This window comes from Scyliorhinus torazame, chromosome 3 (assembly GCF_047496885.1).
Source record: "Scyliorhinus torazame isolate Kashiwa2021f chromosome 3, sScyTor2.1, whole genome shotgun sequence".
Taxonomy (NCBI): Eukaryota; Metazoa; Chordata; class Chondrichthyes; order Carcharhiniformes; family Scyliorhinidae; genus Scyliorhinus; species Scyliorhinus torazame.
In genome coordinates this window covers 252,715,682-252,741,474 of record NC_092709.1, presented here as the reverse complement: position 1 = coordinate 252,741,474, position 25,793 = coordinate 252,715,682, and the positions used below count along the sequence as shown (strand labels likewise).

The 25,793-nt window shown below is 47.1% G+C and overlaps 1 protein-coding gene across 5 annotated transcripts in view; it reads left to right on the top strand.

Annotated features, from left to right (window-relative positions):
- The window catches only part of slc14a2 (solute carrier family 14 member 2), a 192,167-nt gene that overhangs the window by 119,820 nt on the left and 46,554 nt on the right, over positions 1–25,793 (top strand). For all 5 annotated transcript variants that reach the window (XM_072497135.1, XM_072497137.1, XM_072497140.1 and 2 more), the window contains one exon: positions 4,275–4,403. In XM_072497135.1, coding sequence (XP_072353236.1) covers positions 4,275–4,403 — 129 coding nt within the window. The remainder of the gene's footprint in view (positions 1–4,274; positions 4,404–25,793) is intronic.

The window sequence follows — 25,793 nt, the reverse complement described above, 5'->3', positions numbered from 1 at the left end:
ACATTGGGGGAAATTGATGGTTGGAAGATGGGGAGATCAGAAGGATTGTTGGGGGCGGGGAGGAGATCAGAAGGATTGTTAGTGGGGGGAACATCAGAGGGGTCAAGAGATATCATGAAGGGTCATGGGAAATTTAAAGAGTCAAAGAGGATCATTGCTTCTGGGGTACATCATGGCTTACAGGTGGATTGGGTTGTGATCGAGGGGGGGGGGGTAGCAATTACCATGGGTAATTCCTGATCGTGGGGACGAGGGTGGCAGGTTGGTTAAGTGGACCAAGGGGAAGCACTCCTGTTCTGCCTGGCCCACAAGAAGTGCTGCAAAATCACTTAATTGCTGGATCCAGCAGTTGTTATCTCCCTCGCAGCTGACAGCTTTCCTGAGACACGGAATACCCGGCCAACAAAGGCAAAATTTAAAATTTCAGCCTTCCTCAAATTCTTAAGTAAATGACCTACCCACCTGAGAATAGGTTGGTTGCCTGTCTCTCATCCTGCCTCTATTAAAACTGGGAAAGTTCAAGGATTTGAGTTTGTGAGTTTTAACATTTTAACTTCTCATCTGACCCAAACACTTTGGGTTTGGGAATTTTAAATCGCCTGCAGCATATCATACAATTGCCAGTTCAGACCAATGCTAACTTCAGTCTCCACACAACCCTATAATTGTAGCTGATCTCCTACTTCTAATCTGACCACTGTATCACTGGATTAACAATTATGCAGCATTAAAAATATTCTGGATTTGGAGTCGAGAGTATCTGTGCAGTGCTGCAAAGAAAACTGATCAAGTTTTGACCTCTATTTCTGTAATGTAATTCTCGATGTGTAAGCATTAGAGACACATGCAGATTCGGTGTCCCTAAATGAATACCACATACAACTTCATCCAAATGAGCAACTTGGGCAGACCAACATTAGCAACACAGGAACATGAATAGGCCATTCAGCACAATGAGCTGTTCCACCATTGCACTAGATCATAAATCTATTTACTAGCCCTGGTTCTGTAACCCTGTCCTGCCAAAAATAACTGTCAATCTCAATTTTCAGGGGCTGTTTAGCACAGGGCTAAATCGCTGGCTTTGAAAGCAGACCAAGGCAGGCCAGCAGCACGGTTCAATTCCCGTACCAGCCTCCCCGAACAGGCGCCGGAATGTGGCGACTAGGTGCTTTTCACAGTAACTTAATTTGAAGCCTACTTGTGACAATAAGCGATTTTCATTTTTCATTTTGAAATTTTAGGTTAACTTTGATCCCTTTTTAATCCAGCCACCTTGAGAGAAACTGTAATTGTTAACATTGTATGAACATATCATTTTTTGTACCTGTCCACTAGCTTTAATGACTTTGGGGAGGGGCCCCCAAATCTCTCGGTTTCTCCCCAGTTGCTAGCCTTTCCCCATTTAGAAAACACTCTGCTCTACATTATTTGCCACTCAGTAAGTTCTGAGATGGGTTCTCAGTCAGACATCAAAATTTATGATTTAACTTTGAAGCCTTTTGTATTAAGTTAATCTAATTGTAAAACTCTCTTCAAACATCTTTGAGGATAAAAGGTTTGAGAGGAAGATACAAAATTTACAAAAAGAATAATGGATAGTTGCAAGCCTTGACAATTATTGTACTGTCACCAGACTGTTCCATGTTCAAGAATTCAAATTTTTCATTACCTCATGTTTCCAAAATAGTATTTTGAGGGGAGGCGATATTGCAATATTGTCAGTAGTATTGTAGTACTTGTGTGCCAAACAGCGTAAGCATCATGCGATAGACAAAGCTAAGTGATTCCACAATCAATGGATTAGATCTAAGCTTTGTAGTCCTGTCATATGGTGGTGGACAATTAAACAACTCACTGGAGGAGGGGGCTCCACAAATATACACATCCTCAATGATGGAGGAGCCCAACACATCAGTGAAAAATATAAGGCTGAAAGATTTGCAGCAATATTTAGTCAGAAGTGCCGAGTGGATGATCCATCTCGACCTCTTCTGGAGGTCCCCAACATCACAGATTCCAGTCTTCAGCCAATTTGATTCACTCCATGTGATATCAATAAACGACTGAAGGCACTGGATTCGGCAAAGGTCATGGACCCTGACAATATTCTGAAGACTGGTGCGCCAGAACTTGGTGTGTCACTAGCAATGCTCTTCCAGTACAGCTATAACATTGACATCTACCAGGTAATGGCGAGCATTTCCCAGGTATGTCCTGTACACAAAAAGCAGGACAAATCCAATCTGGTCAATTATCGCCCTATCAGTCTGCTCTCAATCATCAGTAAAGTGATGAAAGGGGTCATCAACAGCGCTATCAAGTGACACTTGCTTAGCAATAACCTTCTCACTGACACTCAGTTTGGGTTCCCCCAGGATCATGCAGCCCCTGACTTCATTACAGCCTTGGTTCAAACATGGACAAAAGAGCTGAACTCCAGAGGCTAGGTGAGAATGACTGCCCTTGACATCAAGGCAGCATTTGACCGAGTGTGGCATCAAGGAGCCCTAGCAAAGCCGGAGTCAATGGGAATCAAGGGGGCTCTCCATTGTTTGGAGTCATGCCTGGCAAAAAAGGCCAATCATTTCAGTTCCAAAGCATCACTGTAGGAGTTTCTCAGGGTAGTGTTCTAGGCCCAATCATCTTCACCTGCTTCATCAATGATCTTCTTTCCATCATAAGGTTAGACATGGGGATGTTCGCTGATGACTGCACAACATTCACCACCATTCAGGACTCAGTGGATACTGAAGCAGTCCATGTGCAAATGCAATATGGACACTATTCAGGCTTGGGCTGACAAGTGGCAAGTAACATTCGTACACAAGTGCCAGACAATGACCATCTCCATCAAGAGAGAATTCAACAATCAGCCATGACATTCAATGGCATTTCCATTACTGAATTCCACACTATCCTGGATGTTACTATTGACCAGAAACAAAACTGGATCAGGAAAATCCTGGCGTTCAGAAGCTAGGAATCCTATGGCAAGTAATTCACCGCGAGTTCCCAAAGCCTGTCCACCATCTACAAGGCACAAGATGGAATACTCTCCACTTGCCTTGATGGGTGCAGCTCCAACAACACTCAAGATGCTTGACACTATCCAGGACAAAGCAGCCCACTTGATAGGCAGCCCATCCATAAACAGTCACTTTCTCCACCACAAACAGCAGCAGCAGTGTGTACAATCTACAAGATGCACTGTAGAAATTCACCAAGGCTCCTTAGTCAGGATCTTCCAAATCCACTACCATATAGAAGGAAAAGATCAGGAGACACGTGAAAACACCACTACCTGGAAGTTCCCCAAGCCATTCACCATCCTGACTTACAAATATACGGCTGTTCCTCCATTGTCCCTTGGTCAAAATTCTGGAATACCTTTTCTAATAGCATTGTGGGTGTACCTACACCAGATGAAGTGCAGTGGCTTAAGAAGGCAGCTCTCCATCAGTTTCTCAAGAGCAATTAGGAATAGACAATTAATGTTGGCCTAGCCAATGACACCCTTATCCAATGAATGAATTAAAAAAAGATGAGCCACCCATTAGGTTGGAAGGAACAAAAGTGGCTTAACGAATTATGTGATCTACTGTAATGCAGCTTAAGTTAAAAATATAGTTGATATCCCCAATTTTGTTGAACAATGAGAACATTTATAAAACAGCTAGTAACATTTAGTAATTACCGGACCCAGATGACTGGTACAAAGAACTTTGTAAAACTTTGAAAAACCAAGCGAAAAGGTGCTCTTTTTGAAATCTCCACTGGAGCTTGAAAGAACTTTCAGCTCCCTGATTGAGATCCACAAAATCTATTACATTTCAACTACTTAGTGACAAATTGATACAATTTTCACTAGGTTACATTTTTTTGACTATTCCAAGAGCTACAGTCTGCCAAAGTGTCCATGTGCACCAGCCCAAAGCAAATCTGATGGACCAAATCATGTCCTTTGTGCTGTACTTTTCTATGTCTTATTTTTGGTGCCGCTTGTCATCAACAGTGTTGTCTGAATGAACAGTCAAATAAATAAACTGCTCAGATGAACAAAAACTTTCTCAAAGATTCATTTAAAGTGATTTGAAGGCAATACGTAACATATCTTGGTGCTACTAATAACATGAATAACGTTGATTGAATAATTGCATGTATTCGTCGTGTGTCTTCCCAAACCACGCAACATAATTTTGCTAATACTTCAAAAATATACGGAAAAGTGTTCAATTCCAAAATGTCGGTGTGTTTTGCTTTCAACTTTTTAGATCCGCGATTGCAGCTGGGCTTTATGGATACAACGGCATCCTAGTTGGTCTTTTGATGGCTGTCTTTTGTGACAAAGGAGATTGGTACTGGTGGTTATTGCTGGCTGTGATCATCACGTCAATGGCATGGTATGTTAGAAATATCTATATTATTGAAATTACACTTACACCAATTGTAGTAACTACGTTCCACATTCGATTTTTCAGATCTTCCAAGTGTATTTTTCAACTAAAGGAATGAGTTGTTGTCTATAATGTTGGAAGAGTCCAATTCACTAATTCATCAGTCCTGCCTGCTACTGAAATACTGCTGAGGTGCTTAATTGTAGGGTCTATATTCTGAGAATATAACTTCAGTTTGTAGAAATTTTTGTTAAAATATGGAGCTCTAATGTCTGATTATATAATGAAGGGGTAGCAGAATCTCAAAGCTTTATTTTTATGACACCAGGGTTTTTTTTTTAAACAAGTACTCAGATTGGAGGCATTAGTGGCATCATGAAGCCAACCTGAAGGTAAGTGTTTCTTCCAGCAGGCTCAGCGGATTTGAGTGGATGATCCATCTCCGTACCCTTAGGAGCTCCCCAGCATCACAGAAGCCAATTTGATTCACTCCATTTGATATCAAGAAACAACACAAGGCCCCAGATGCAGCAAAGTCTATGGGCCCTGACAGGTGGAGCCTTGTGAATTAGATGCACCTCTATCCAAGTTGTTCCAGTACAGCTACAACACTGGCATCTACCTGGCAAAGTGGAAAATTGCCCAGGAATGCCTGTGCCCTGAAGGCAGGACAAAACCTGTCTGAGCCACTTTCCACGCCATCAATCTACTCTCAATCATCAGCAAAGTGATGGAAGTGTCATCAACAGTGCTATCAAGTGGCACTTAAAGAGCAGTTTTGGGTTCTGCCGGAGTCACTCAGCTCCCGACCTCATTACAGCCTTGCAACAAACATGGAGAAAAGAGCTGAACACCAGGGGATAGGTGAGAGTGACTCTAGGAGAGAGGTGAGAGGTAATTGTACAGGCCTAAGGAAAGAGTTGGCCCAAGTAGACTCCGCACAAATAATTGAGTGTAGGACAGTTGAGGAACAATGGCGGATGTTCAGGGAGATATTAAACACCTCTCAATTAAAGTATATTCTTGGGAGGAAGAGGAATTATAAAAGGGAGAAAGATGTTCCATGGCTAAACAAGGAAGTCAAAGAGGACATAAAGGCAAAATCTAGGGCATACGATACTGCAAAGGCTAGTGGTAAGCTGTAGGATTGGAAAAACATTAAGGTTCAGCAAAAGGCTACTAAAAATAAAATCAAAAGAGCTAAGGTGAACAACAAACAGGAAACTAGCAGAAAACATAAACACTGATACCAAAAGCTTCTATAAGTATATAAAGAGGAAGAGAATAGCTGAAGTAAATGTTGGCCTTTTAGAGGATGATACTGGTGAGGTAATAATGGGGAACACAGAGATGACAGAGGCATTGAACCAATATTTTCCATCTGTCTTCATGGTAGAGAATAATTAAAACAGTCCAAAAAATGCAGTTGATGCAGAGGAACTTGGTGCAATAACCATCATTAAGGAGAAGGTATTGAATAAACTAATGTGATTAAAGGCAGATAAGTCTCCGGGAGCTGATGGCCTGCACCCTAGGGTATTAAAGGAGGTGGCAGCAGAGATAGTGGATGCATTGGTTATGATATTTCAGAATTCCCTGGCTTCTGGAAGGGTCCCGGATTGAAAACATGCTAATGAGATGCCCCTATTCAAAAAGGGAGAGAGGCAAAAAGTAGGAAACTATAGATCGGTTAGCTTTACCTCTGTGGTGGGGAAGTTGCTGGAACCAATCATTAAGGAGGAGGTGACTGAATATTTGGTAAGACAAAGCTCAATCCACCGTTGTCAGCATAGTTTTATGAAGGGTAAGTCATGCATGACAAACTTGCTTGAATTCCTGGAGGACATAACCAGCAAGGAAGATAATGGGGAACCTGTGGATGTGGGGACCTCCAGAAGGCGTTTGACAAGGTGCCGTATAAAAGACTGATCCAGAAGGTGAGACCACAGGGGATTGGGGGTAGAATACTGGATTGGATTGAGGATTGGCTGACTGACAGAAAGCAGAGAGTAGGTAGGGTGGCACGGTGGCGCAATGGTTAGCACTGTTGCCTCACAGCGCCGAGGACCCGGGATCGTTCTTGGCCCCAAGACACTGTCCACGTGGAGTTTGCACATTCTCCCAGTGTCTGTGTGGGCCTCACCCCCATAACCCAAAAATATGTGCATGATAATAATAATCTTTATTATTGTCACTAATAGGCTTACATTAATATTGCAATGAAGTTACTGTGAAAATCCCCTAGTTGCCACACTCTGGCGCCTGTTCGGGTACACTGAGGGAGAATTCAGAATGTTCAAATCACCTAACAGCACATCTTTCGGGACTTGTGGAAGGAAACCAGAGCACCCGGAGGAAACCCACGCAGACAACGCGCAGACTCCACACAGAAAGTGACCCAAGCCGGGAATCGAACCCGGGTCCCTGGCGCTGTTAAGCAACAGTGCTAATCACTGTGCCTCATTCTTTTTAACAAACAGGTTTGAGCTGATAAGTGGCCAATAGCATTCACGTCACACAGGTGACTATCTCCACCAAGCGAGATCTCTAACCATCTCCACTTGATATTCAATGGTAGAACAATTCCCAGATCCCCACCATCAACATGTGAGCATTACCTCTGAACAGAACTGAACTAGACACGCCTAATAAATATTACAGCTAAAAGAGCAGGTTGGAGGCAGGAAGTTCTCGGACTGTTATTTCACATTAACTCACAGAGGCTGGTTTAGCACAGTGCTAAATTGCTGGCTTTGAAAGCAGACCAAGGCAGGCCAACAGCACGGTTCAATTCCCGTACCAGCCTCCCCGAGCAGGCGCCGGAATGTGGCGACTAGGGGCTTTTCACAGTAACTTCATTTGAAGCCTACTTGTGACAATAAGCGATTTCATTTCATTTTACCACCTGACTCCACCATCTACAAGGCACAAATTAAGAGTGTGATGGAATATTCTCCATTTTCCTGGATTATTGAGCCTTCAACAACACCCAAGAAGTTTCAAACTATCTAGGAGAAAGTAGCCTTCTTGATTGGCACCCCATCCATTAACTTAAACACCCTCCAAAACTGAAACACAGTGGCAGATGTGTGTACCATATACCTGATGCACTGCAGTAACTCACCAAACCTCCTTCAACAACACGTTCAAACCCACAAACTCTACCATACAGAAATAAAAGGTTACAGACATATGAGAACACCACAACCAGCACATTCCCCACCAAGTCACACACCAAGCTAATTTGGGACTATACCACTGTTTTTTCACTGCTGCTGAGTAAAATTCCTGGAACTCATTCCCTAACCAAGGCTCAAGAAAGTTGCTGATCAGGGTGAAATCATAAAATTATCCTTCGTATTTTCAGCAGGACCCTTTGGAGAAAGAAATGAATTGGGGTTGAAGGGGCGCTGGTTCTACAGTAATAAAGGGGGAATTTTAACCTGGTTAAGGCAAGTGGGACTGGGTGCGAGTGGGAGTCTTAATTGGGGGAAAAGCTCCAGAAATTGCAAGTCAGCGAGCCAGGTCAAGCCAGGGTTTTGTTGAGGCTGGCCATGGAGCAGACAGGTAACTCATTGCCAGGACCAGGTTGGTATTTTAAATATGTTAATGAATCTAGCAACTAAAATCACCATTAAAATGAAGACATTGGCAAGCTAACCATGTACCATCACCGCCATCCAACCGCTGGCAGAAGTGAGGCTGACCTAGGGATCCCTGCCAGCACCCAGGTGTGGACACATGAACGTCATGGCAAAATGTATTTATTTTATTTTTAACACTGCCTCTGTCACAGGAGGACACAACGGATAGGATTATCAGCTTTCTAGACACCTTGATATCCTTCAGCTGGCCAAAGTTCATAGCATCATTAATGAAGAGAGAGAAGACAAGAGATGTACCCCTGAACTGTGAATATCTTCTCACCTAATTCCAAGAATCATCAGAGTCGGCAGTAGTGTTCAGTCACGGGTGTGATTATGGTGAATCACTGGACGGAATTCTCAGTTTGCTCATGCCGATGGGACACTCCATTCCTCCTCCAATCAACGGAGCTTGGTGCTCTGCCAAAACTCCATTCAGTAAGTTTTGGCTGAGTGGCAACAGTGGAACTGAGAATCCTGGCGTCTGTGTTTTAAAAAGAATGAGAAAATATTGTGCAAATATCATCCTGGTATGAAGAAATTATTTTATGATGAAAGTTTGGACAGTTTAGAACCTCAGTTTAGATCTTATTGAAACATATAAGATCTCAAGGACACTTGATAGGGTGGATGCTGAAAGAGTGTTTCGCCTTATGGTACCAGAGGGCATAGGTTAAAAAGAACGGGTCTCCCATTTATCGAGGCACGGTAGCACATGGTTAGCACTGTTGCTTCACGGCACCTGGGTTTGATTCCCTGCTGCGTCACTGTCTGTGTGGAGTCTGCATGTTCTCCCCATGTCTGCGTGGGTTTCCTCCCGGTGCTCCGGTTTTCTCCCATAAGTCCCGAAGGACGTGCTTGTTAAGTGAATTGGACATTCTGAATTCTCCCTCAGTGTACCCGAACAGAATGTGGCGACTAGGGGATTTTCACAGTAACTTCATTGCAGTATTAATGTCAGCCTAGTTGTGACAATAATAAAGATTATTATTTAAGACAGAGTTCATGTAAATATCTTATCTCATAGGATCATGAGCAGGAAACGCGAGCCAGGCTGTTTCCGGATCCCAAACCACCCTGGGACAAAACCATCACTAACCGGAAAGCTTGAGTGGGCCTCCCCTTTGATTGGCGTGAAGACTGGTTTTCTGTCTAATGAAGGGCAGCACATGAACTCTCAACACTGGGAGTCTAATCAGAAGCCTTCTAGCTACAGAGGAGAACTTGATTGCAATTAAAGGTAGGTAATTAAGAGGCCAATTCAACAAAAAGGTGCTTTCATAGACACATTTTCCAAAATTCAAATAAAAAATACAGAAAGCAGCCATCGAAGCCACCACTGTGGGGTGAATCCCTCTACAAGGAAGCCTATGGTTGCCACCGGAAATCCCTCCATTACTTGCCTCAAGAAGGCTTTCAACAAGCCTAATTGCCCACCCGCCTCAAAACGGTTAACGTTGGGAAGAGGGTCAGGACATCTGCACATTCACCAACCTTGTGATTTTCTGATGCCTTTCCAACATTGACAGGGCCCAAAACTTTACCCACAACATTTGTTCCTTTGTGATATGTTGAGAAAACTGACTGGAAGAATGCAATGTTGAAATAAAGGGCAAAATCTTATCGCCATTGAAACATTTCAGGGTTTGGGACCATTTCTGGGTTCCAATAATGCATGGGTCAGAACTGTGCACTGATGACCGATCTTACAGGAGGTAGAAAGTTAATGCCCGCTGTCCAATAAGGCATATCGGAGGACTATGAACTGCTCTGGAGAGGTGTGCACTATCTGAGGCAGGTACAGGAGCATGAGGATGTGCCCAGACGCTTCAGCCTCAGCACGGACCTCTTCTAACTTCAGGAAGAATTTGGAGGCTTCATCTATTTGCTCCAATGTGGGCATTAAATTTTCCTAATTGTTTGCACACTGTTATCGGGTAGGTAGTTGGTGCTATTTTGACCTTACCTCCAGCAAGGTCACTCAGAGGTAAGAACACACAAGGGAGGTGATCTGATTTGATGCGCTCTCTTCTCATTTTGCTCTCTATCCCACCTTCGCACCCATCTCCAAGGAATAGGAAGATCTAGCCCTTCAGGTTCTGCCTGGAGACCATATCTTTCGAAAAAAAGTAACAGCACCTCAAGCACAAATCAGGTGTTCTTGATTAATAAGGGGATCAGGGTTATGGGGTGAAGGCAGGAGAATGGGGATGAGAAACATATCAGCTGTGATCGAACGGCGGAGCAGACTCGATTGGTGGAATGGCCTAATTCTGCTCCTATATCTTATGGTCTAACAACATGTAAAAGAAAAATTCAGGCAGCATGGTGGCACAGTGGTTAGCACTGTTGCCTCACGCCGCCGAGGACCCAGGTTCAATCCTGGCACCGGGTCACTGCCCATGGGGAGTTTGAACTTTCTCCCTGTGTCTGCGTGGGTCTCATCCCCACAATCTAAAGATGTGCAGGGTAGATGGATTGGCCACACTAAATTGACCCTTAATTGGAAAAAAAAATGAATTGGGTACTCTAAATTTTTATTTTTTTTAATTCAGTGCTGAAAGATTACCAGGAAATGTAAGATGAATGTCAAACTTTGGAACCAGCAGCAGTGTTTGTGGTGTTGGGTGCTCTGAGGTACAGACGAACCAACACGGTTGCGATTGGTACAACGCAGTTTTATTACAACTAGTTATTTACACATCTGACTTGGTACTCAGCACGTGGTGACTGTGTGAGTGTCTTGTTAATGAGGTCCTGGCCTTGTCCTGTCTCCAGATGGACTGGCCAGCAGGTGTCGTGTTTCTTGTCTTATACTGTGTCTGCTCTTGTCTGTGATTGGCTGTCGTGTTATCTGTGCTAATTGGTCTGTTGGTCTGTCTATCATGATGTGTGTGTTGTGATGTGTGTTTGAATATCATGACATCCCCCCTTTTTTTACAAGATTATGTGCCTACGTGGTTATAAATATAAATGTGTCCTGAGTGCAGCTAAAGGTGTGTGTGCGTGATATTTACAGCATGTACATGTGGCGTAACTATATACAAGGGGCGATGTCAGGTGTGACATGCTAACGAGGTTGTACCTTAACAAAAGAAGAAGAACGTTGAAATTTGGACCGATCAAACGAGGCCTGGAACGATAAAACAGTGACATGTTACAATACAGTAGTTGCTAAAATTTGACGTGTGAACAGTCTCATAAGTCCAGTCTAGTAGGTGGGCAACGAATTCGGGTTGACCGCCTCAAGGGTGGGTTAAGAACCACCGGCTGAGATGCGAGCCTGGCCACGGGCGGCGACAGAAGGGGCATGGTATATGGCAGCTCCACAAAGTCGCTATCAGGAACCAGTGGAGGACACGGCGTCTGTGTATGGTTCCGTTGCGAGCGTGGAAGTAGGCGAAGGGCTCGGCGATTGCGCCTACGCACGGATCCATCCGGCATGCGTACCAGGAACGAGCGGGGAGCCACGCGTCGGAGAACTTCGGCAGGTGCTGACCAGCCACCATCTGGTAGGTGGATGTGGACGTTGTCTCCAGGGGCCAGGGAGGGAAGATCAGTTGCCCTTGTGTCGTACGATCTCTTCTGGCGATCGCGCTGCAGTTGCATCCTATGCAGTACCGGAGCATGGTCTATTGTTGGTGCCAGGATGGAAGGCACAGTGGTTCTGAGGGCGTGACCCATCAGCAGCTGTGCTGGCGAGAGACCCGTGGCTAGTGGGGCCGAGCGATAGGCCAGCAGGGCGAGGTAGAAGTCCGATCCGGCAGCAGCAGCCTTGCAGAGGAGCCGCTTGGCAATGTGAACGCCCTTCTCCGCCTTTCCATTGGACTGGGGATGCAGAGGGCTGGACGTCACGTGTGTGAAGCCATACGAGGCCGCAAAGGACGACCATTCATGGCTGGCAAAACAGGGCCCATTGTCCGACATGACAGTCATCGGAATGCCGTGGCGAGCAAAGGTGTCTTTGCAGGCCCTGATGACAGCAGACGACGTGAGATCGTGCAGGCGTATGACTTCTGGGTAATTGGAGAAGTAGTCCACTATGATAACATAGTCCATGCCAAGCGTGTGAAATAGGTCGACACCCACCTTCGCCCAGGGGGATGTCACCAGCTCATGGGGCAGAAGCGTCTCAGGAGGGTGCACCGGCTGAAACCTTTGGCAGGTTGTACAGTTGAGCACCATGTTGGCAATATCGTCACTGATGCCCGGCCAGTATACCGCCTCTCGGGCCCTCCGTCTGCACTTCTCGACCCCCAAGTGGTCTTCGTGTATTTGATCGAGAACCAGCTGGAGCATACTGTGCGGAATCACAATCCGGTCCAGCTTCAGAAGGATCCCATCAATGATGGCTAGGTCGTCGCGTACATTATAGAACTGCGGGCACTGCGCTTTGAGCCACCCTCCCGTCATGTGGCGCATCACTCGCTGTAAAAGGGGGTCGGCCGCTGTCTCTCGGCGGATGCGGGCCAGACTGGAGTCGTCAGCTGGCAGATTTGCCGCTGTCAAGGCCACCTGTGCCTCGACCTGACATACGAACCCCTCCGCATCTGGCGGCGTGCTCACTGCTCGGGATAGGGCATCCGCCACAATGAGGTCCTTCCCTGGAGTGTAGACCAGTTGGAAGTCGTACCTCCTGAGTTTAAGTAGGATGCGCTGGAGGCGAAGGGTCATCTCGTTCAGGTCCTTGTTTATTATGCTGACCAGGAGGCGGTGGTCAGTTTCGACCGTGAACCGTGGAAGACCATAGACGTAATCGTGGAACTTGTCTAAACCGGTTAGCAAGCCCAGGCATTCTTTTTTGATTTGCGCGTAGCGCTGCTCTGTGGGGGTCATGGCCCACGATGCATAGGCAACCGGGGCCCATGACGACGTGTCAACCCTCTGCAGGAGCACTGCTCCAATGCCGGATTGGCTAGCCTCAGTTGAGATTTTGGTGGGACGAGACGTGTCGAAGAACGCCAACACTGGTGCCGTGGTGAGTTTGCGTTTGAGCTCCTCCCATTCCAGCTGGTGTGTGTGTTGCCACTGGAACTCTGTAGATTTTTTGACGAAGTGGCGCAGAGGTCGTTATGTGGGAGGCAAGGTTGGCAATGAATTTCCCTAGGAAGTTGACCATTCCAAGGAAGCGTAGGACAGCCTTCTTGTCGGCCGGCTGCGGCATGGCTGTGATGGCGCTAACCCTGTCTGCATCCGGACGGACCCCTGACCGGGAGATATGGTCCCCCAGGAACTTCAATTCGGTCTGGCCAAAGGCGCACTTGGCTCGGTTGAGGCGCAGGCCGTTTTCCCGTATGCGGGCAAAAATGCGTTGGAGACGATGTATGTGCTCCTGCGGTGTGGTGGACCAGATGATGACATCGTCCACATATACGCGCACCCCTTCGATGCCTTCCATCATCTACTCCATGATTCTGTGGAAGACCTCGGATGCCGAGATGATGCCAAATGGCATCCGGTTGTAGCAGAATCTGCCGAAAGGGGTGTTGAAGGTACATAGCTTTCGGCTGGACGTGTCCAGTTAGATCTGCCAAAATCCTTTAGAAGCATCCAGTTTCGTGAATATCTTCGCTTGGGCCATTTCACTGGTGATCTCCTCCCGTTTGGGTATGGGATAATGTTCCCGCATAATGTTATTATTGAGGTCTTTGGGGTCTATACAGATGCGGAGCTCGCCAGAGGGCTTCTTGACACACACCATGGAGCTGACCCATGGCGTGGGCTCCGTGACTTTGGATAGGACGCCTTGGTCCTGGAGATCCTGCAGCTGCAGCTTGAGGCGGTCTTTAAGTGGCGCAGGAACCCTGCGAGGTGCGTGAACGACAGGGATGGCGTCCGGTTTGAGGCGAATTCGGTAGGTGTATGGCAGTGTTCCCATGCCTTCGAATGCCTCCTGGTTGTGGGCGAGGAGTGATTGGAGCTGTGCGTTGAACTCTGCATCCGGGAAGTCAGACGTGCCGTCTGGAGAGAGAGAGAGAATTTGTTGCACAAGGTGGAGAGCCTTACATGACTGTGCGCCCAGCAGGGAGTCCTTCGATGAGCCAACTATCTCGAACGAGAGTGTGGCCGTGTGTGTTTTGTGTGTCACCTGGAGCTGGCAGGATCCCATGGCCGGGATAACGTTCCCATTGTAGTCGACCATCTTGCACCGGGATGGCTGGATTGGTGGTCTGACCTTCATGGCATAGAATGCTGACCATGCTATGAGGTTGGCGGAGGCGCCAGTGTCCAGGCGGAAAGTGATCGGCGATCGGTTGACCGTCAGGGTGGCACTCCATTCATCGGCCGGATTGATGGTGTTGACCCGGTTCACATCAATGACAGCAACCCGGAAAGCGTCTTGGTCATCTGTGTCATCGGTTTGGATGTCGTGATGTGGAGGCTGGATGGTCCGCACGTGTCTGGGAGGTTGTCGGAAATGTGGAAGATCCACAGGTTGAGCCGCTCGACAGTAGGCAGCGTAGTGGCCCATCTTGCCACAGCGTAGGCATTGTCGAGTTTTTGCAGGACATTGCCCTTTTAAATGTGCAGCTCCACAGTTGCCGCACGTCATGACGTCATGGTGTTCGTTACGCCACTGCGCATGCGCAGTTCAGTCTTGCGTCGGGCGCGCCTGCGCAGCACGTCCCTCAGTGTTGCCGTAGGTTTTGGCGCGCACAAACGCGGGAGGCCTCAAAAAGCGCGAGAAACGGCCGCCCTCGTCCGGGCCACGGGCCGGGAGAAACTCGATTGCCTGGATGAGTTCGGCCTCGTGGGCGGCCTGTCTTGCCGATTCGATCGCTTGGGACCCCCTCCGTGCCGATTCGGTCGCCTGAAATTGGGCATAGCGGCTGGTCTCATTTTCATGCAGGACACAGGCTTCAACTGCAGATGCTAAGGTCAGGCCTTTAATTTTTAGAAGCTGCTGGCGTAGGCCACTGGAGGCAACGCCAAAAACGATCTGGTCCCGGATCATGGACTCTGAGGTGGTGCCGTAACCGCAGGACTGCGCGAGTATGCGGAGGTGCGTCAGGAAGGACTGAAAGAGCTCATCCTTACCTTGTAGGCGCTGCTGAAAGATATACCTCTCAAAGCCTTCATTGACCTCAACGTTGAAGTGCTGATCGAGCTTGAGGAGGACCGTATCATATTTAGATTTGTTCTCGCCTTCCGCGAACACCAAGGAGTTGTATACATCGATGGCGTGCTGACCTGCGGTAGTGAGGAGCATGGCAATCTTTGTTTCATCCGAGGCGCCCTGTTTTTCGTTGGCTCGCATGAACAGTTCGAATCGCTGCTTGAAGAGCTTCCAATTGGTGCCCAAGTTCCCAGCGACTTGCAACGGCTGCGGTTTGTTGTGGATGTCCATGGCTCAGGATGGCAGATTTGCCGGGAAGTATCGATTCACTCACTGGTACCATGTGGTGTTGGGTGCTCTGAGGTACAGACGAACCAACACGGTTGCGATTGGTACAACGCAGTTTTATTCCAACTAGTTATTTACACATCTGACTTGGTACTCAGCACATGGTGACTGTGTGAGTGTCTTGTTAATGAGGTCCTGGCCTTGTCCTGTCTCCAGATGGACTGGCCAACAAGTGTCGTGTTTCTTGTCTTATACTGTGTCTGCTCTTGTCTGTGATTGGCTGTCGTGTTATGTGTGCTGATTGGTCTGTTGGTCTGTCTATCATGATGTGTGTGTTGTGATGTGTGTTTGAATATCATGACAGTGTTCAGTCATGACTATGGTGAATCACTTAGTGCAATTACAATTGGAGCCTAGAGATAGCTAGATTAAAATAAAAAAAGAGTTGAAGGGAATTAATAGTAGGAATATTTGACAGGTGCTGAACAATTACAAAGCATAAGGAGGTGCCTGCACCCAACTTATGTAAACCTTAGTTCCATTCCAAAATTTGTGGGGTCCATTTTCTGTGTCCATTGCACGCAGTTAAGCCCTTAAACATAATTTGAGGGGCCTAATGCCAAAGACTCCTCGTAAAATGTGTTTCTGATAAGGAGGGCCGACGTTGGGCCCATTGTCACTGAGGAATCTTAAGTGGCCGTCAGTTAGCAGGATTTTATTTAACATTTCCATGAAGCCAGGAAGAACAGAGGTGCTTAACCCTGCTATACCATCCTCGTAATCAACACACCTGTACCCAGTCCAAGCCCAGCCTCAAAGTGAATTGCTCATTCGGAGAGCCGGTACAGACACAATGGGCTGAATGGCTTCATTTTGCGCTGTAACAATTCTGTGACTCTGTAAGTTTTTTCATGGGCTGAGCTGCCTGTGGAGGAATGTCCCAGAGATGTAAGTGGGGCCTGAGGCCTAATTCCAGGACAGCCTCCACCCTCTCTGCTTGTGCTGCTTGTGCGAGGCTAAGCTTGTGCCCAAAGGAGGGGCATGGATTAATTTCTACATCTTAGATTGAAGGGTTTCAAAGTAATCGATTTAATATCATCAAACATGTTTAATAATTCTATAAGAGTTATTTTCTCCTCATGTGCGTAGAGAACAGATCAGAAATATTGGTGTACACGAAACACAATTTTCTGAGCAAAACTGATAAGGAAATCATAGGTGACTTGCCCAAGTACCCGGTTTGCATTCCCAATGAAAATGTTCCCTGCCAGGAGCACAAGGGTAAAATATTACTCTTTAAAAATTAAAAATAATATGCAAAATTGATTCATTTTGCTTAAGTGCATCTGCTTAAAATTAAAATTCAAAACAATAATAATGACAAGGTCTTCCGCTTGTGACCATGGAGTGATTGGTCACATAAAGGGCTGTTCTTGTTCAAAGTCACAGAAAAGGGCTCTTTTTACCCAGATACGGGTGGGATTTTGATGATAAGGCGTAGGTGAATGTTAGAGGAGTAGTTTATCCCTGGAATGGTATGTCTTCTGATCACCGGACCCGGCAGAAAACAGTGAGAGATTTGGCTGGAAAGTTGAAACAGTCTTGTGCTGCACAGACAGTCTCTTCCAGCATGCAGGCGGGGGAGGGGCAAGCTGTAAGGCCCCAGATACAGGACCTGATGTCTTTTATCAAGGAGGAATTCCATAAACAGAGGAAAGAAGTGCATGAGGATCATGCAAAGGCCGTTGCAGAAGCTGTGGCACCCCTGAAGAGTACTTTGGAGTGGATGGAGAGGTGTTTGGAGGTGCAGGGGTCACAGATTCGGGAGATTGAAGGAGTGATCTCAGACCACAGCAATCATGTGGTGGCTCTGGAGGCGGAGGTGGGGCTCCTGGGAGACCTTTGCAAAACGCTGAGGGCAAAGGTGGAGGAGCAAGAGAATACCCAGAGAAGACAGAACCTGCGAATAGTGGGCCTGCCTGAAGGAGTGGAAGGTGTGAGTGCCGCGAGGTACGTCTCCAGGATGATGGCAGGACTGGTGACAGAAGGGGTGCTGGATAAGGCACCTGAAGTGGACCGAGCGCATAGGTCTCTGAGGCAAAAGCCTAGAGCTGGGGAGCCGCCACGGCGGTGATCGTGAGGCTCCATAAATTTGTGGAGAAAGAGAAAATTCTACGGTGGGCCAGGGAGAAGCGTAGCTGTGACTGGGAGGGAAATAACGTCCGGATTTATCAGGACATCGGAGCCGAGTCAGGAAAATGGCGGGCAGGTTTCAACAAGGCCAAGGCGGTGCTGTACCGGCGGCAGATCAGGTTTGGGGTGCTCTACCGACAAAATTATGTGGGACGTTCGGAGGCCGGGAGTATTATTTCGAGACCCCAGAAGCGGCCGAAGACTTCATTAAGGAGCATAAACTGGGGGAGAACTGAGTGGACAATGCTTGGGAACCGGGGTGCTGGCACCATGCAATGATCGGGAGCATGTTTGAAGTGGGTGTAGGGATTGGGGGATTTTCGCCTTTTTTTGTGGGGGGGGGGGGTTCTGTTCAATGTTGAGACTGTAAGGAGTTGTAGGGGTGAAAAGTTTATGTGGGGATGGATGTTCCCACCCGCCTCCTGTTTTATGGGACTGTTTGTGTTTAACATCTATTTGTTTGCTTTTGGAGAAGGCTGCCTGGAGTTCAGGAGAAGTCCTTGTTTGGGTGGGGAAGAGCAAGGCCAGCAGGAGGCCTTCTTCTTTGAGCTGAGGAGTGGGGGGGGTGGGGGGGGGAGGTCATTAGGATGTGCCTTTGGGCAGGAGAAGCCACGCCAGCAGGTTATGCTGGTGAACAGAAGTGAGGTGGTGGGGGAGAAGGCCAAGAGGGGTGGCCGGGGCGAGGGGGGAAAGGGGAAGGGGGGAAAGGGGATGGGCTAGGTACAGAGTGGAATTAAAGGGGCAGGAGTTAAGTGGGGAAGATGACGGACGGTAGAGGGGATTGGAGGCGCAAGCCTCCGGTAAGGTTGGTAACGTGGAACGTCCGGCGACTGAATGTGCCGGTTAAATGGTTGCAGGTGTTCACACACCTCAGGAGTTGGAAAGCGGGGGTTGTCTTTTTGCAGGAGACACACCCCCGTGTGAAGGACCAGGTTAGGTTAAGGAAGGGGTGGGTCGGGCAGGTTTTTCACTCGGGGTTTGATTTGAAATCGAGGGGTGTGGCGATTTTAATGAGGAATAAAATGGGATTCCTGAGTGTGAAGAAGGTGAGGGATCCAGGTGGGAGATATGTGATTGTGGGTGGGGTATTGGAAGTGGCACCGATAGTGTTGGTCAATGTGTATGCCCCAAATTGGGATGATGTGGGTTTTATGAGGGGGTTGCTGACAGCAATCCCGGATTTGGCCACGTACCAGTTGATCATGGGAGGAGATTTTAACTGTGTCCTGGAGCCGATGGTGGATAGATCGAGCCTCAGGTCGATGGGTAGGGTACGAATGGCAAGGGAGCTGGGGGGGTTTATGGAGAGGATGGGTATGGTGGATCCATGGCACTTTCAGAACCCAGGGGAAAGGGGGTATTCCTTCTTTTCACACGTCTATAAGGTGTATTTGAGGATTGATTACTTTGTAGTGAGTCGGGAGATTTTGGTTGGTATGCGGGGATAGTTATCTCAGACCGTGCACCCCACAGGCTGGATATTCGGTTCAGTACGGGACGAGAGCAGAGGCTGGGGTGGAGGTTTGACTCGGGCTTGTTGGCAGATGGAGGTTTTTGTGGTAAGGTGCGGTTGGCGATTAGGGATTATGTGGAGTTCAATCAGTATGGGGAGGTGTCGCGGACATTTTTTGGGAAGCACTGAAGGCAGTAGTCCGGGGAGAAATTATCTAATTTACGGTTCGCGCGAATAAGGAAAGGAGGGATTAGCGAGGAGGAAAAATTGCAGGGGCAATTTGACAGGCTGACAAGGGGGAGTGCGGTAGGGCAACTGCGTAGGGCAAGAGGGGTGCAATACGAATATGGGGAGAAGGCGAGCCGCATGCTGGCGCACCAGCTGCGTCCAGGGAAATATTGACAATCCAGACTGGGGCTGGAGATGTGGTGTCAGAACCAGGGAAGATAAATGAGGCATTTAGAGAGTATTACCAGGGACTTTATGAGGCAGACCCAGGAGGAGAGGAGGGGGACATGGGGTGGTTTCTCGATGTGCTGGAATTTCCCCAGGTGGAGGAAGCAAAGAGGCAGGCATTGGAGGAGCCCCTGGGGCTGAGGGATGTGCTGGATAGTATCAGGGGTATGAAGTCGGGGAATTTATAAGGAATTTGCGGGGGACCTGGCACCACATCTGTTCGGGGCGTTTAATGAAGCATTTGAGAAGGGGGAGTTGCCGGAGACGATGAAGCAGGCATCACACTAATCCCTAAAAAAGGGAAGGATCCGGTGGAATGTGGGTCGTATAGACCCATATCACTATTGAACACAAATGTCAAAGTATTGGCTAAGTTGTTGGCGGGGAGGATGGAGGATTGTGTCCCGGGGGTGGTTGCAGAAGATCAAACAGGGTTCATGAAAGGCAGGCAGCTCGCGGGTAATATCAGACGGCTGTTGAATGTGGTGATGAATCTGTCGAGAGCTCTGGTACCGGAGGTGGCGGTGTACATGGACGCGGAGAAAGCATTTGATCGGGTGGAGTGGCGGTACTTGTTCGAAGTTTTGGGAAGGTTTGGGTTTGGGCCGAGATTTGTGGCATGGGTGCGGTTGCTGTATGTGGCGCCAAGAGCAAGGGTGAGGACGAATGATATGAGCTCACAAAGCTTTGACTTACACAGGGGTACGAGGCAGGAGTGCCCACTGTCGCCGCTGCTGTTTGCGCTGGCCATAGAGCCATTGGCAATGGCTCTCAGGGGGTCGGCAGAGTGGCAGGGAATAATGAGGGGACAGAGGGAGCATCAGGTGTCGCTCTATGCCAATGACCTCTTGCTGTATGTTTCGGATCCGTTGGAGAGTATGGGAAGGATTATGGGCCTGTTGGGGAGGTTTGGAGGGCTCTCGGGATACAAGCTGAATGTAGGGAAAAGCGAGGTATTTCTGGTGAATGAGCTGGGACAGCAGGCTAATTTAGGGGGAATGCCATTTACGGTAGCGAGGGATAGGTTTAGGTACTTGGGGATTCAGGTAGCGAGGGAATGGACGGTGCTCCATAAGTGGAACTTAACAAAGCTGGTGGAGGAGGCCAGGGAGGATCTTAAGAGGTGGGATACACTGCACTTAACGTTGGCGGGGAGGGTCCAAGTAGTGAAAATGAATATTCTGCCGAGGTTCTTGTTTATCTTTCAGGCTCTCCCGATCTTTATACCAAAGGCCTTTTTTCGGAAAGTGGACACAATCATCTCTGACTTTGTATGGGCGGGGAAGGTGCTGAGGGCGGGGAGGATCCTGCTACAGAGGCAGAGGCAGCAGGGGGGTTGGCGTTGCCAAATTTGCTTCATTATTATTGGGCGGTGAATGTGGACAAGGTGCGACGGTGGTGGGAAGGAGAAGGGGTAGAGTGGGTTAGGATGGAGGAGGAATCTTGTAAGGGGTCTAGTTTGAGGGCTATGGTGACGGCAGCATTGCCAATGGCTCAGAGTAGATATTCAGGGAGCCCAGTGGTGCAGTCCATGGTGAAGATATGGAATCAGCTGAGGAGGAATTTTAGGGTGGAAGGGATGTCGGTGCCAACGCCGCTGTGTGAGAATCATGGGTTTGAGCCGGGGGGGGATGGATAGTGTATACAGGAGGTGGAGTGAAGTGGGGCTGGTCAACGTGAGGGATTTGTATTTGGAGGAAGGGTTCGCGAGTCTGGAGAAGCTAAGGGAGAGAGTCGAGCTGCCAAGGGGTAGTGAGTTCAGGTATCTACAGGTTAGGGACTTTGCACGAAAGGTCTGGAAGAGGTTCCCTAGATTGCCGGGATGCACCCTGCTGGAACGACTGCTGCTTCCGGATGTGGAAGGGGAGGGAAGAATTGGGGATATATATATAAGTGGCTTGGGGAGCGGGGAGGCGAGCGGGTGGTGAAGACCAAGGAGAAATGGGAAGCGGATTTGGGAATGGAGGTCAATTGGGGAGTATGGAGTGAGGCACTGCGAAGGGTAAACGGGACTTCCTCTTGTGCAAGGATGAGCCTGATCCAGTTTAAGGTGGCGCACAGGGTGCATATGACTCGGGCGAGAATGAGTGGGTTCTTTCAGGGGTAGCAGATGAGTGTGAGAGGTGTGGGCAGGGGCCAGCGAATCATGTGCACATGTTTTGGGGTTGTGAAAAATTGGGAAGATTCTGGGCGGGAGTATTCGCGGTCTTAGCCAGGAGAGTGGAGGAGTGAGTAGACCCGGACCCTTTGGTGGCGATATTTGGGGTTTCAGAGAAGCCGGAGTTCATGGAGAGGAGGAAGGCCGATGTCTTGGCCTTCGCCTCTCTGATTGCACGGTGATGAATTTTGCTGGAGTGGCGGTCGGCATCACCACCGGGGGTAGCAGCATGGCTGGGTGACCTGTATGACTTCCTGCGGTTAGAGAAGATAAAGTATGAGTTAAGGGGCTCAGCAGGGGAGTTTGAGAAAAGGTGGGGGACGTTTGTGACCGTGTTTGAGGAGTTGTTCGTCGCAGGGGGGTGAAAAAGGAGAAAAATCTGTACAAACTGTAAAGTTGATTGTTGGGAAGAATGTTTCCCGGGGTGTTTATTTGCTGTAACCTACTTTGAGACAAGTTTGAATAAAATGCGTTTTTAAAAAAATAATGGCAGATTGCAGTCATTTTAGGAAAATGAGAATTTTTTCCCAATTAAGGGGCAATTTAGTGTGGCCAATCCACCTACCCTGCATGGGTTGTGGGGGCGAAACCCATGCAAACACAGGGAGAATGTGCAAACTTCACATGGACAGTGATCCAGAGCCAGGATCGAACCTGGGACCTCGGCGCCGTGGGACAGCAGAGCGCCACCATGCTGCCCATTTTAGGAAAATAATAATATGAGTTAAATATGAATTCGGGCATTATTGGTGGTGACTCGGTTTGGAAAGATGAGTATTCGCTGATTGGATGGAACAGCATAGAACTGGAGAATGAATTACCTGCTGGCTAAAAGCAGTGGAATGTACAGCCAATTGAGATATGATCAAATAGCAAAATAAAGGTAAATAATATAATCATTCAACCTGAAAATGGCCCAACCATAAAAATAACTACAGTTTAAACAACCGCAGGGAGATTGTTGATAGCAATACTTAAACTAATCTCTCATCTTTAGAGGAGATTAACATAGGAATGATTAGAACATTTATAGAGATAGGAATTATTTTATGGGAATAAAGCCAACATGTTCTTGTGGAAGAAAGACAGCAGGATTATGATAACACAAATCATACACTTTACAATAATGATATGCTCTATTTGGGAAAAGATTGGGTCGCACTAAATGTGTACAACCAATAGCAAATGTGAATGATAATCTGAATAGATTAGGACTGAGATGAGGAGAAATTTCTTCATTAGAGTCATAGAATTTTACAGCACAGAAGGAGGCCATTTGAAAATGAAAATTGCTTATTGTCACAAGTAGGCTTCAATGAAGTTACTGTGAAAAGCCCCTAGTCGCCACATTCCGGCACCTGTTCGAGGAGGCTGGTACGGGAATTGAACCGTGCTGCTGGCCTGCCTTGGTCTGCTTTAAAAGCCAGCAATTTAGCCGAGTGTGCTAAACCAGCCCCTCGTATCTGCACCAGCTCCCGAAGAGCTACCGCGCTAATCCCATTCCCCAGCCTTATCGCTGTAATCCTCTAAATTATTCACTTTCAAATATATATCCAGCTTTCTTTCGAAATCTCCTATGGAATCCACCTCCACCACTCTCCCAGGCAGTGCATTCCAAACCCCAACAACTCTCTGAATAAAGAAGTTTCTCCTTATCTCACTCCTAGCTCTCTTGCTGACCATCTTGAAATTGTGACCCCTAGTCACTGACTTGTAATCTTTGGAATTCTCTACCCCAGAGAGAGGTGGTTGTTCTGTCTTTTGTATATTCAAGGAAAAGATAGATAGATTTTCTGATCTCTCAGGGAATCAAGGATTATGGGGAGCAGGCAGGAAAGTGGAGGGCAGGGAGAAGATCATTCATAATCGTATTTAACGGCAGAACAGGCATGAAGGTCCGTGTGATCTTCTGCTCTTATTTCTTATGTTCTTCTATTTCTATGTTTTTGTCTTCAAACATCAATTCAAGGTGCTGTTTTCAAGCGATACGAGATAACTTTAATAAGGTGTGAAGAGCTGTTTCTGCCCAAAATACCTGGGGCATGTACATCACTGGAAATAACAACATTGTACAATTGAAATTAATCAAAACGCAAAATGCAGTATAAGGGGTTAGTTCTAATTGTGCGATATGCTGATAAGGCAGAGTATACATCATCAGTGGAAGTGATGGAAACTCTCTTGTAGACCTCATGGCAAGGAAGCCAAAGAAAGTAATGTTCCAATGAAGTTCATATTTTCCTTACCTCAGGAGACTTTGTAAATATTCTGTGTTAGAACAACAAGATCAAGAATATTATATGGTGTTAGCAAGTGAAAGAACAATATGGAAAAGTCTCTGCCATTACCGGAAAGCTTTGAGTAATTTGCAGGTCTTGACCAAGTAGAAATGTGGCTGAACTGGCACTGGAACTTTACCAGGTCACCACATTGGGCCTCACTGAGAAGCCAAGTGGTATGCAGGTCAGTACACTATTATACACAGTGGGTGCCTGTGCAGATGATATCCTAGCCAGGCAAGTGATTAACAAAGAGAAAGCTACACACAATGAAGTATTGTAGTTTGAAGCTATGAAGCTACATCCAATGACTCCTTCAATCTGCAAAGAAAATACCAAAGGCGAAATAGCTAAATTTTACAAGTTCAGTCAAAAACAAGAGGAAAGTATTGGTACATTTATAAATGATCTGAAAGACTTGCTGAGAACTATCAATATGGCAGCTGAAATGATAAACCAGTAAGAGACAGAATTGTTGTCCTGGATGAAGCATTGTCTGATCACTTGCAGTCGATGGATGAATTGATCTTAACAAAGGCAATTCAACAGAGCAGATGAGCTGAGATCAGGAAGCAAAATCAATCAGTGATTCAGTTGACAGAGAGAACCATATCCCTAATGTGACTGACTCAGTAGAGTATGTTAAATTTGAAAGCAGGGAGGTGACTGTTAAAAGGCAGGGGAGGCAGGAAGGGCATCTATAAACTGCCCCAGCTGTTGGTGTGGCACGAAGAAACACAGGCACAAAAATTGTCCCACCAAGAGGCTGATTGGCATTTTTGCAAAATGAAGGGTTACTTTCAAGCTGTGAGGCACAGCAAGAATTGTGTACACAGTAAGCAAAAGGATAAGCCTTTGAAAGGCAGCAAGATCCATGAAATGGAAGCTATCGGTGATATTGAGATGACTTTCCTTGGACAGATCCAGAAACAAAGTAGAAGCTATTGGGGTGTTGTTCCTCATAGAGGGAAACAAGGCACTAAGTTCGACACAAGTGCAGTAGTTTCAGTTCTTTCTGATATTGAACCATGATTGGAGAAGAGCTCTCTTCATCCATCATGCAAAAAACTACCTGGGCCAGGAGGTCTCGAACTAAAGGTCATAGGACAACTGAATGCAATCCTTAAATACACAGAGAGAGATAAAACTGAAACCCATCCTGAACCAGGGCTGTTCACTCTAAAGCAGGAAATCCTATATCGAGGATCTGGAAAGCCGAGAAGATTAGTTTAAATACTGGAGAATTGAATTTCCACAGCTGTTCCCAGGACTAAGAAAGCTGATAAACAGCATACCACATCACTCTGGACTCTAAAACAAAGAAACAAGTTTCTTGTGTCAGTTTACATCGAGAAGAGGTCCTCATCCATTCTTGCAGGTGGTAAAGAGGGAAATCGACTGTATGTCAAAACAAGGGGTTATTTCCCCTGTAACAGAACTAACAAACTGTCTCTTGGAGATGGCCCCAGTGTCAAAACTCGAAGGATTGAATTCTCAAAAAGAATTCTTCGAGACAGGATCTACTCCCATTTGGAAGCAAGTGGACGTATTAGCGAGAGGCAGCATGGTTTTGTGAAGGGGTGGTCGTGTCTCAATAACTTGATAGAGTTTTTCGAGGAGGTCACAAAAATGATTGATGCAGGTAGGGCAGTGGATGTTGTCTATATGGACTTCAGTAAGGTATTTGACAAGGTCCCTCATGGCAGACTGGTACAAAAGGTGAAGTCACACGGGATCAGAGGTGAGCTGGCAAGATGGATACAGAACTGGCTAGGTCAAAGAAGGCAGAGAGTAGCAATAGAAGGGTGCTTTCTGCTTGGAGGGCTGTGACTAGTGGTGTTCCGCAGGGATCAGTGCTGAGACCTTTG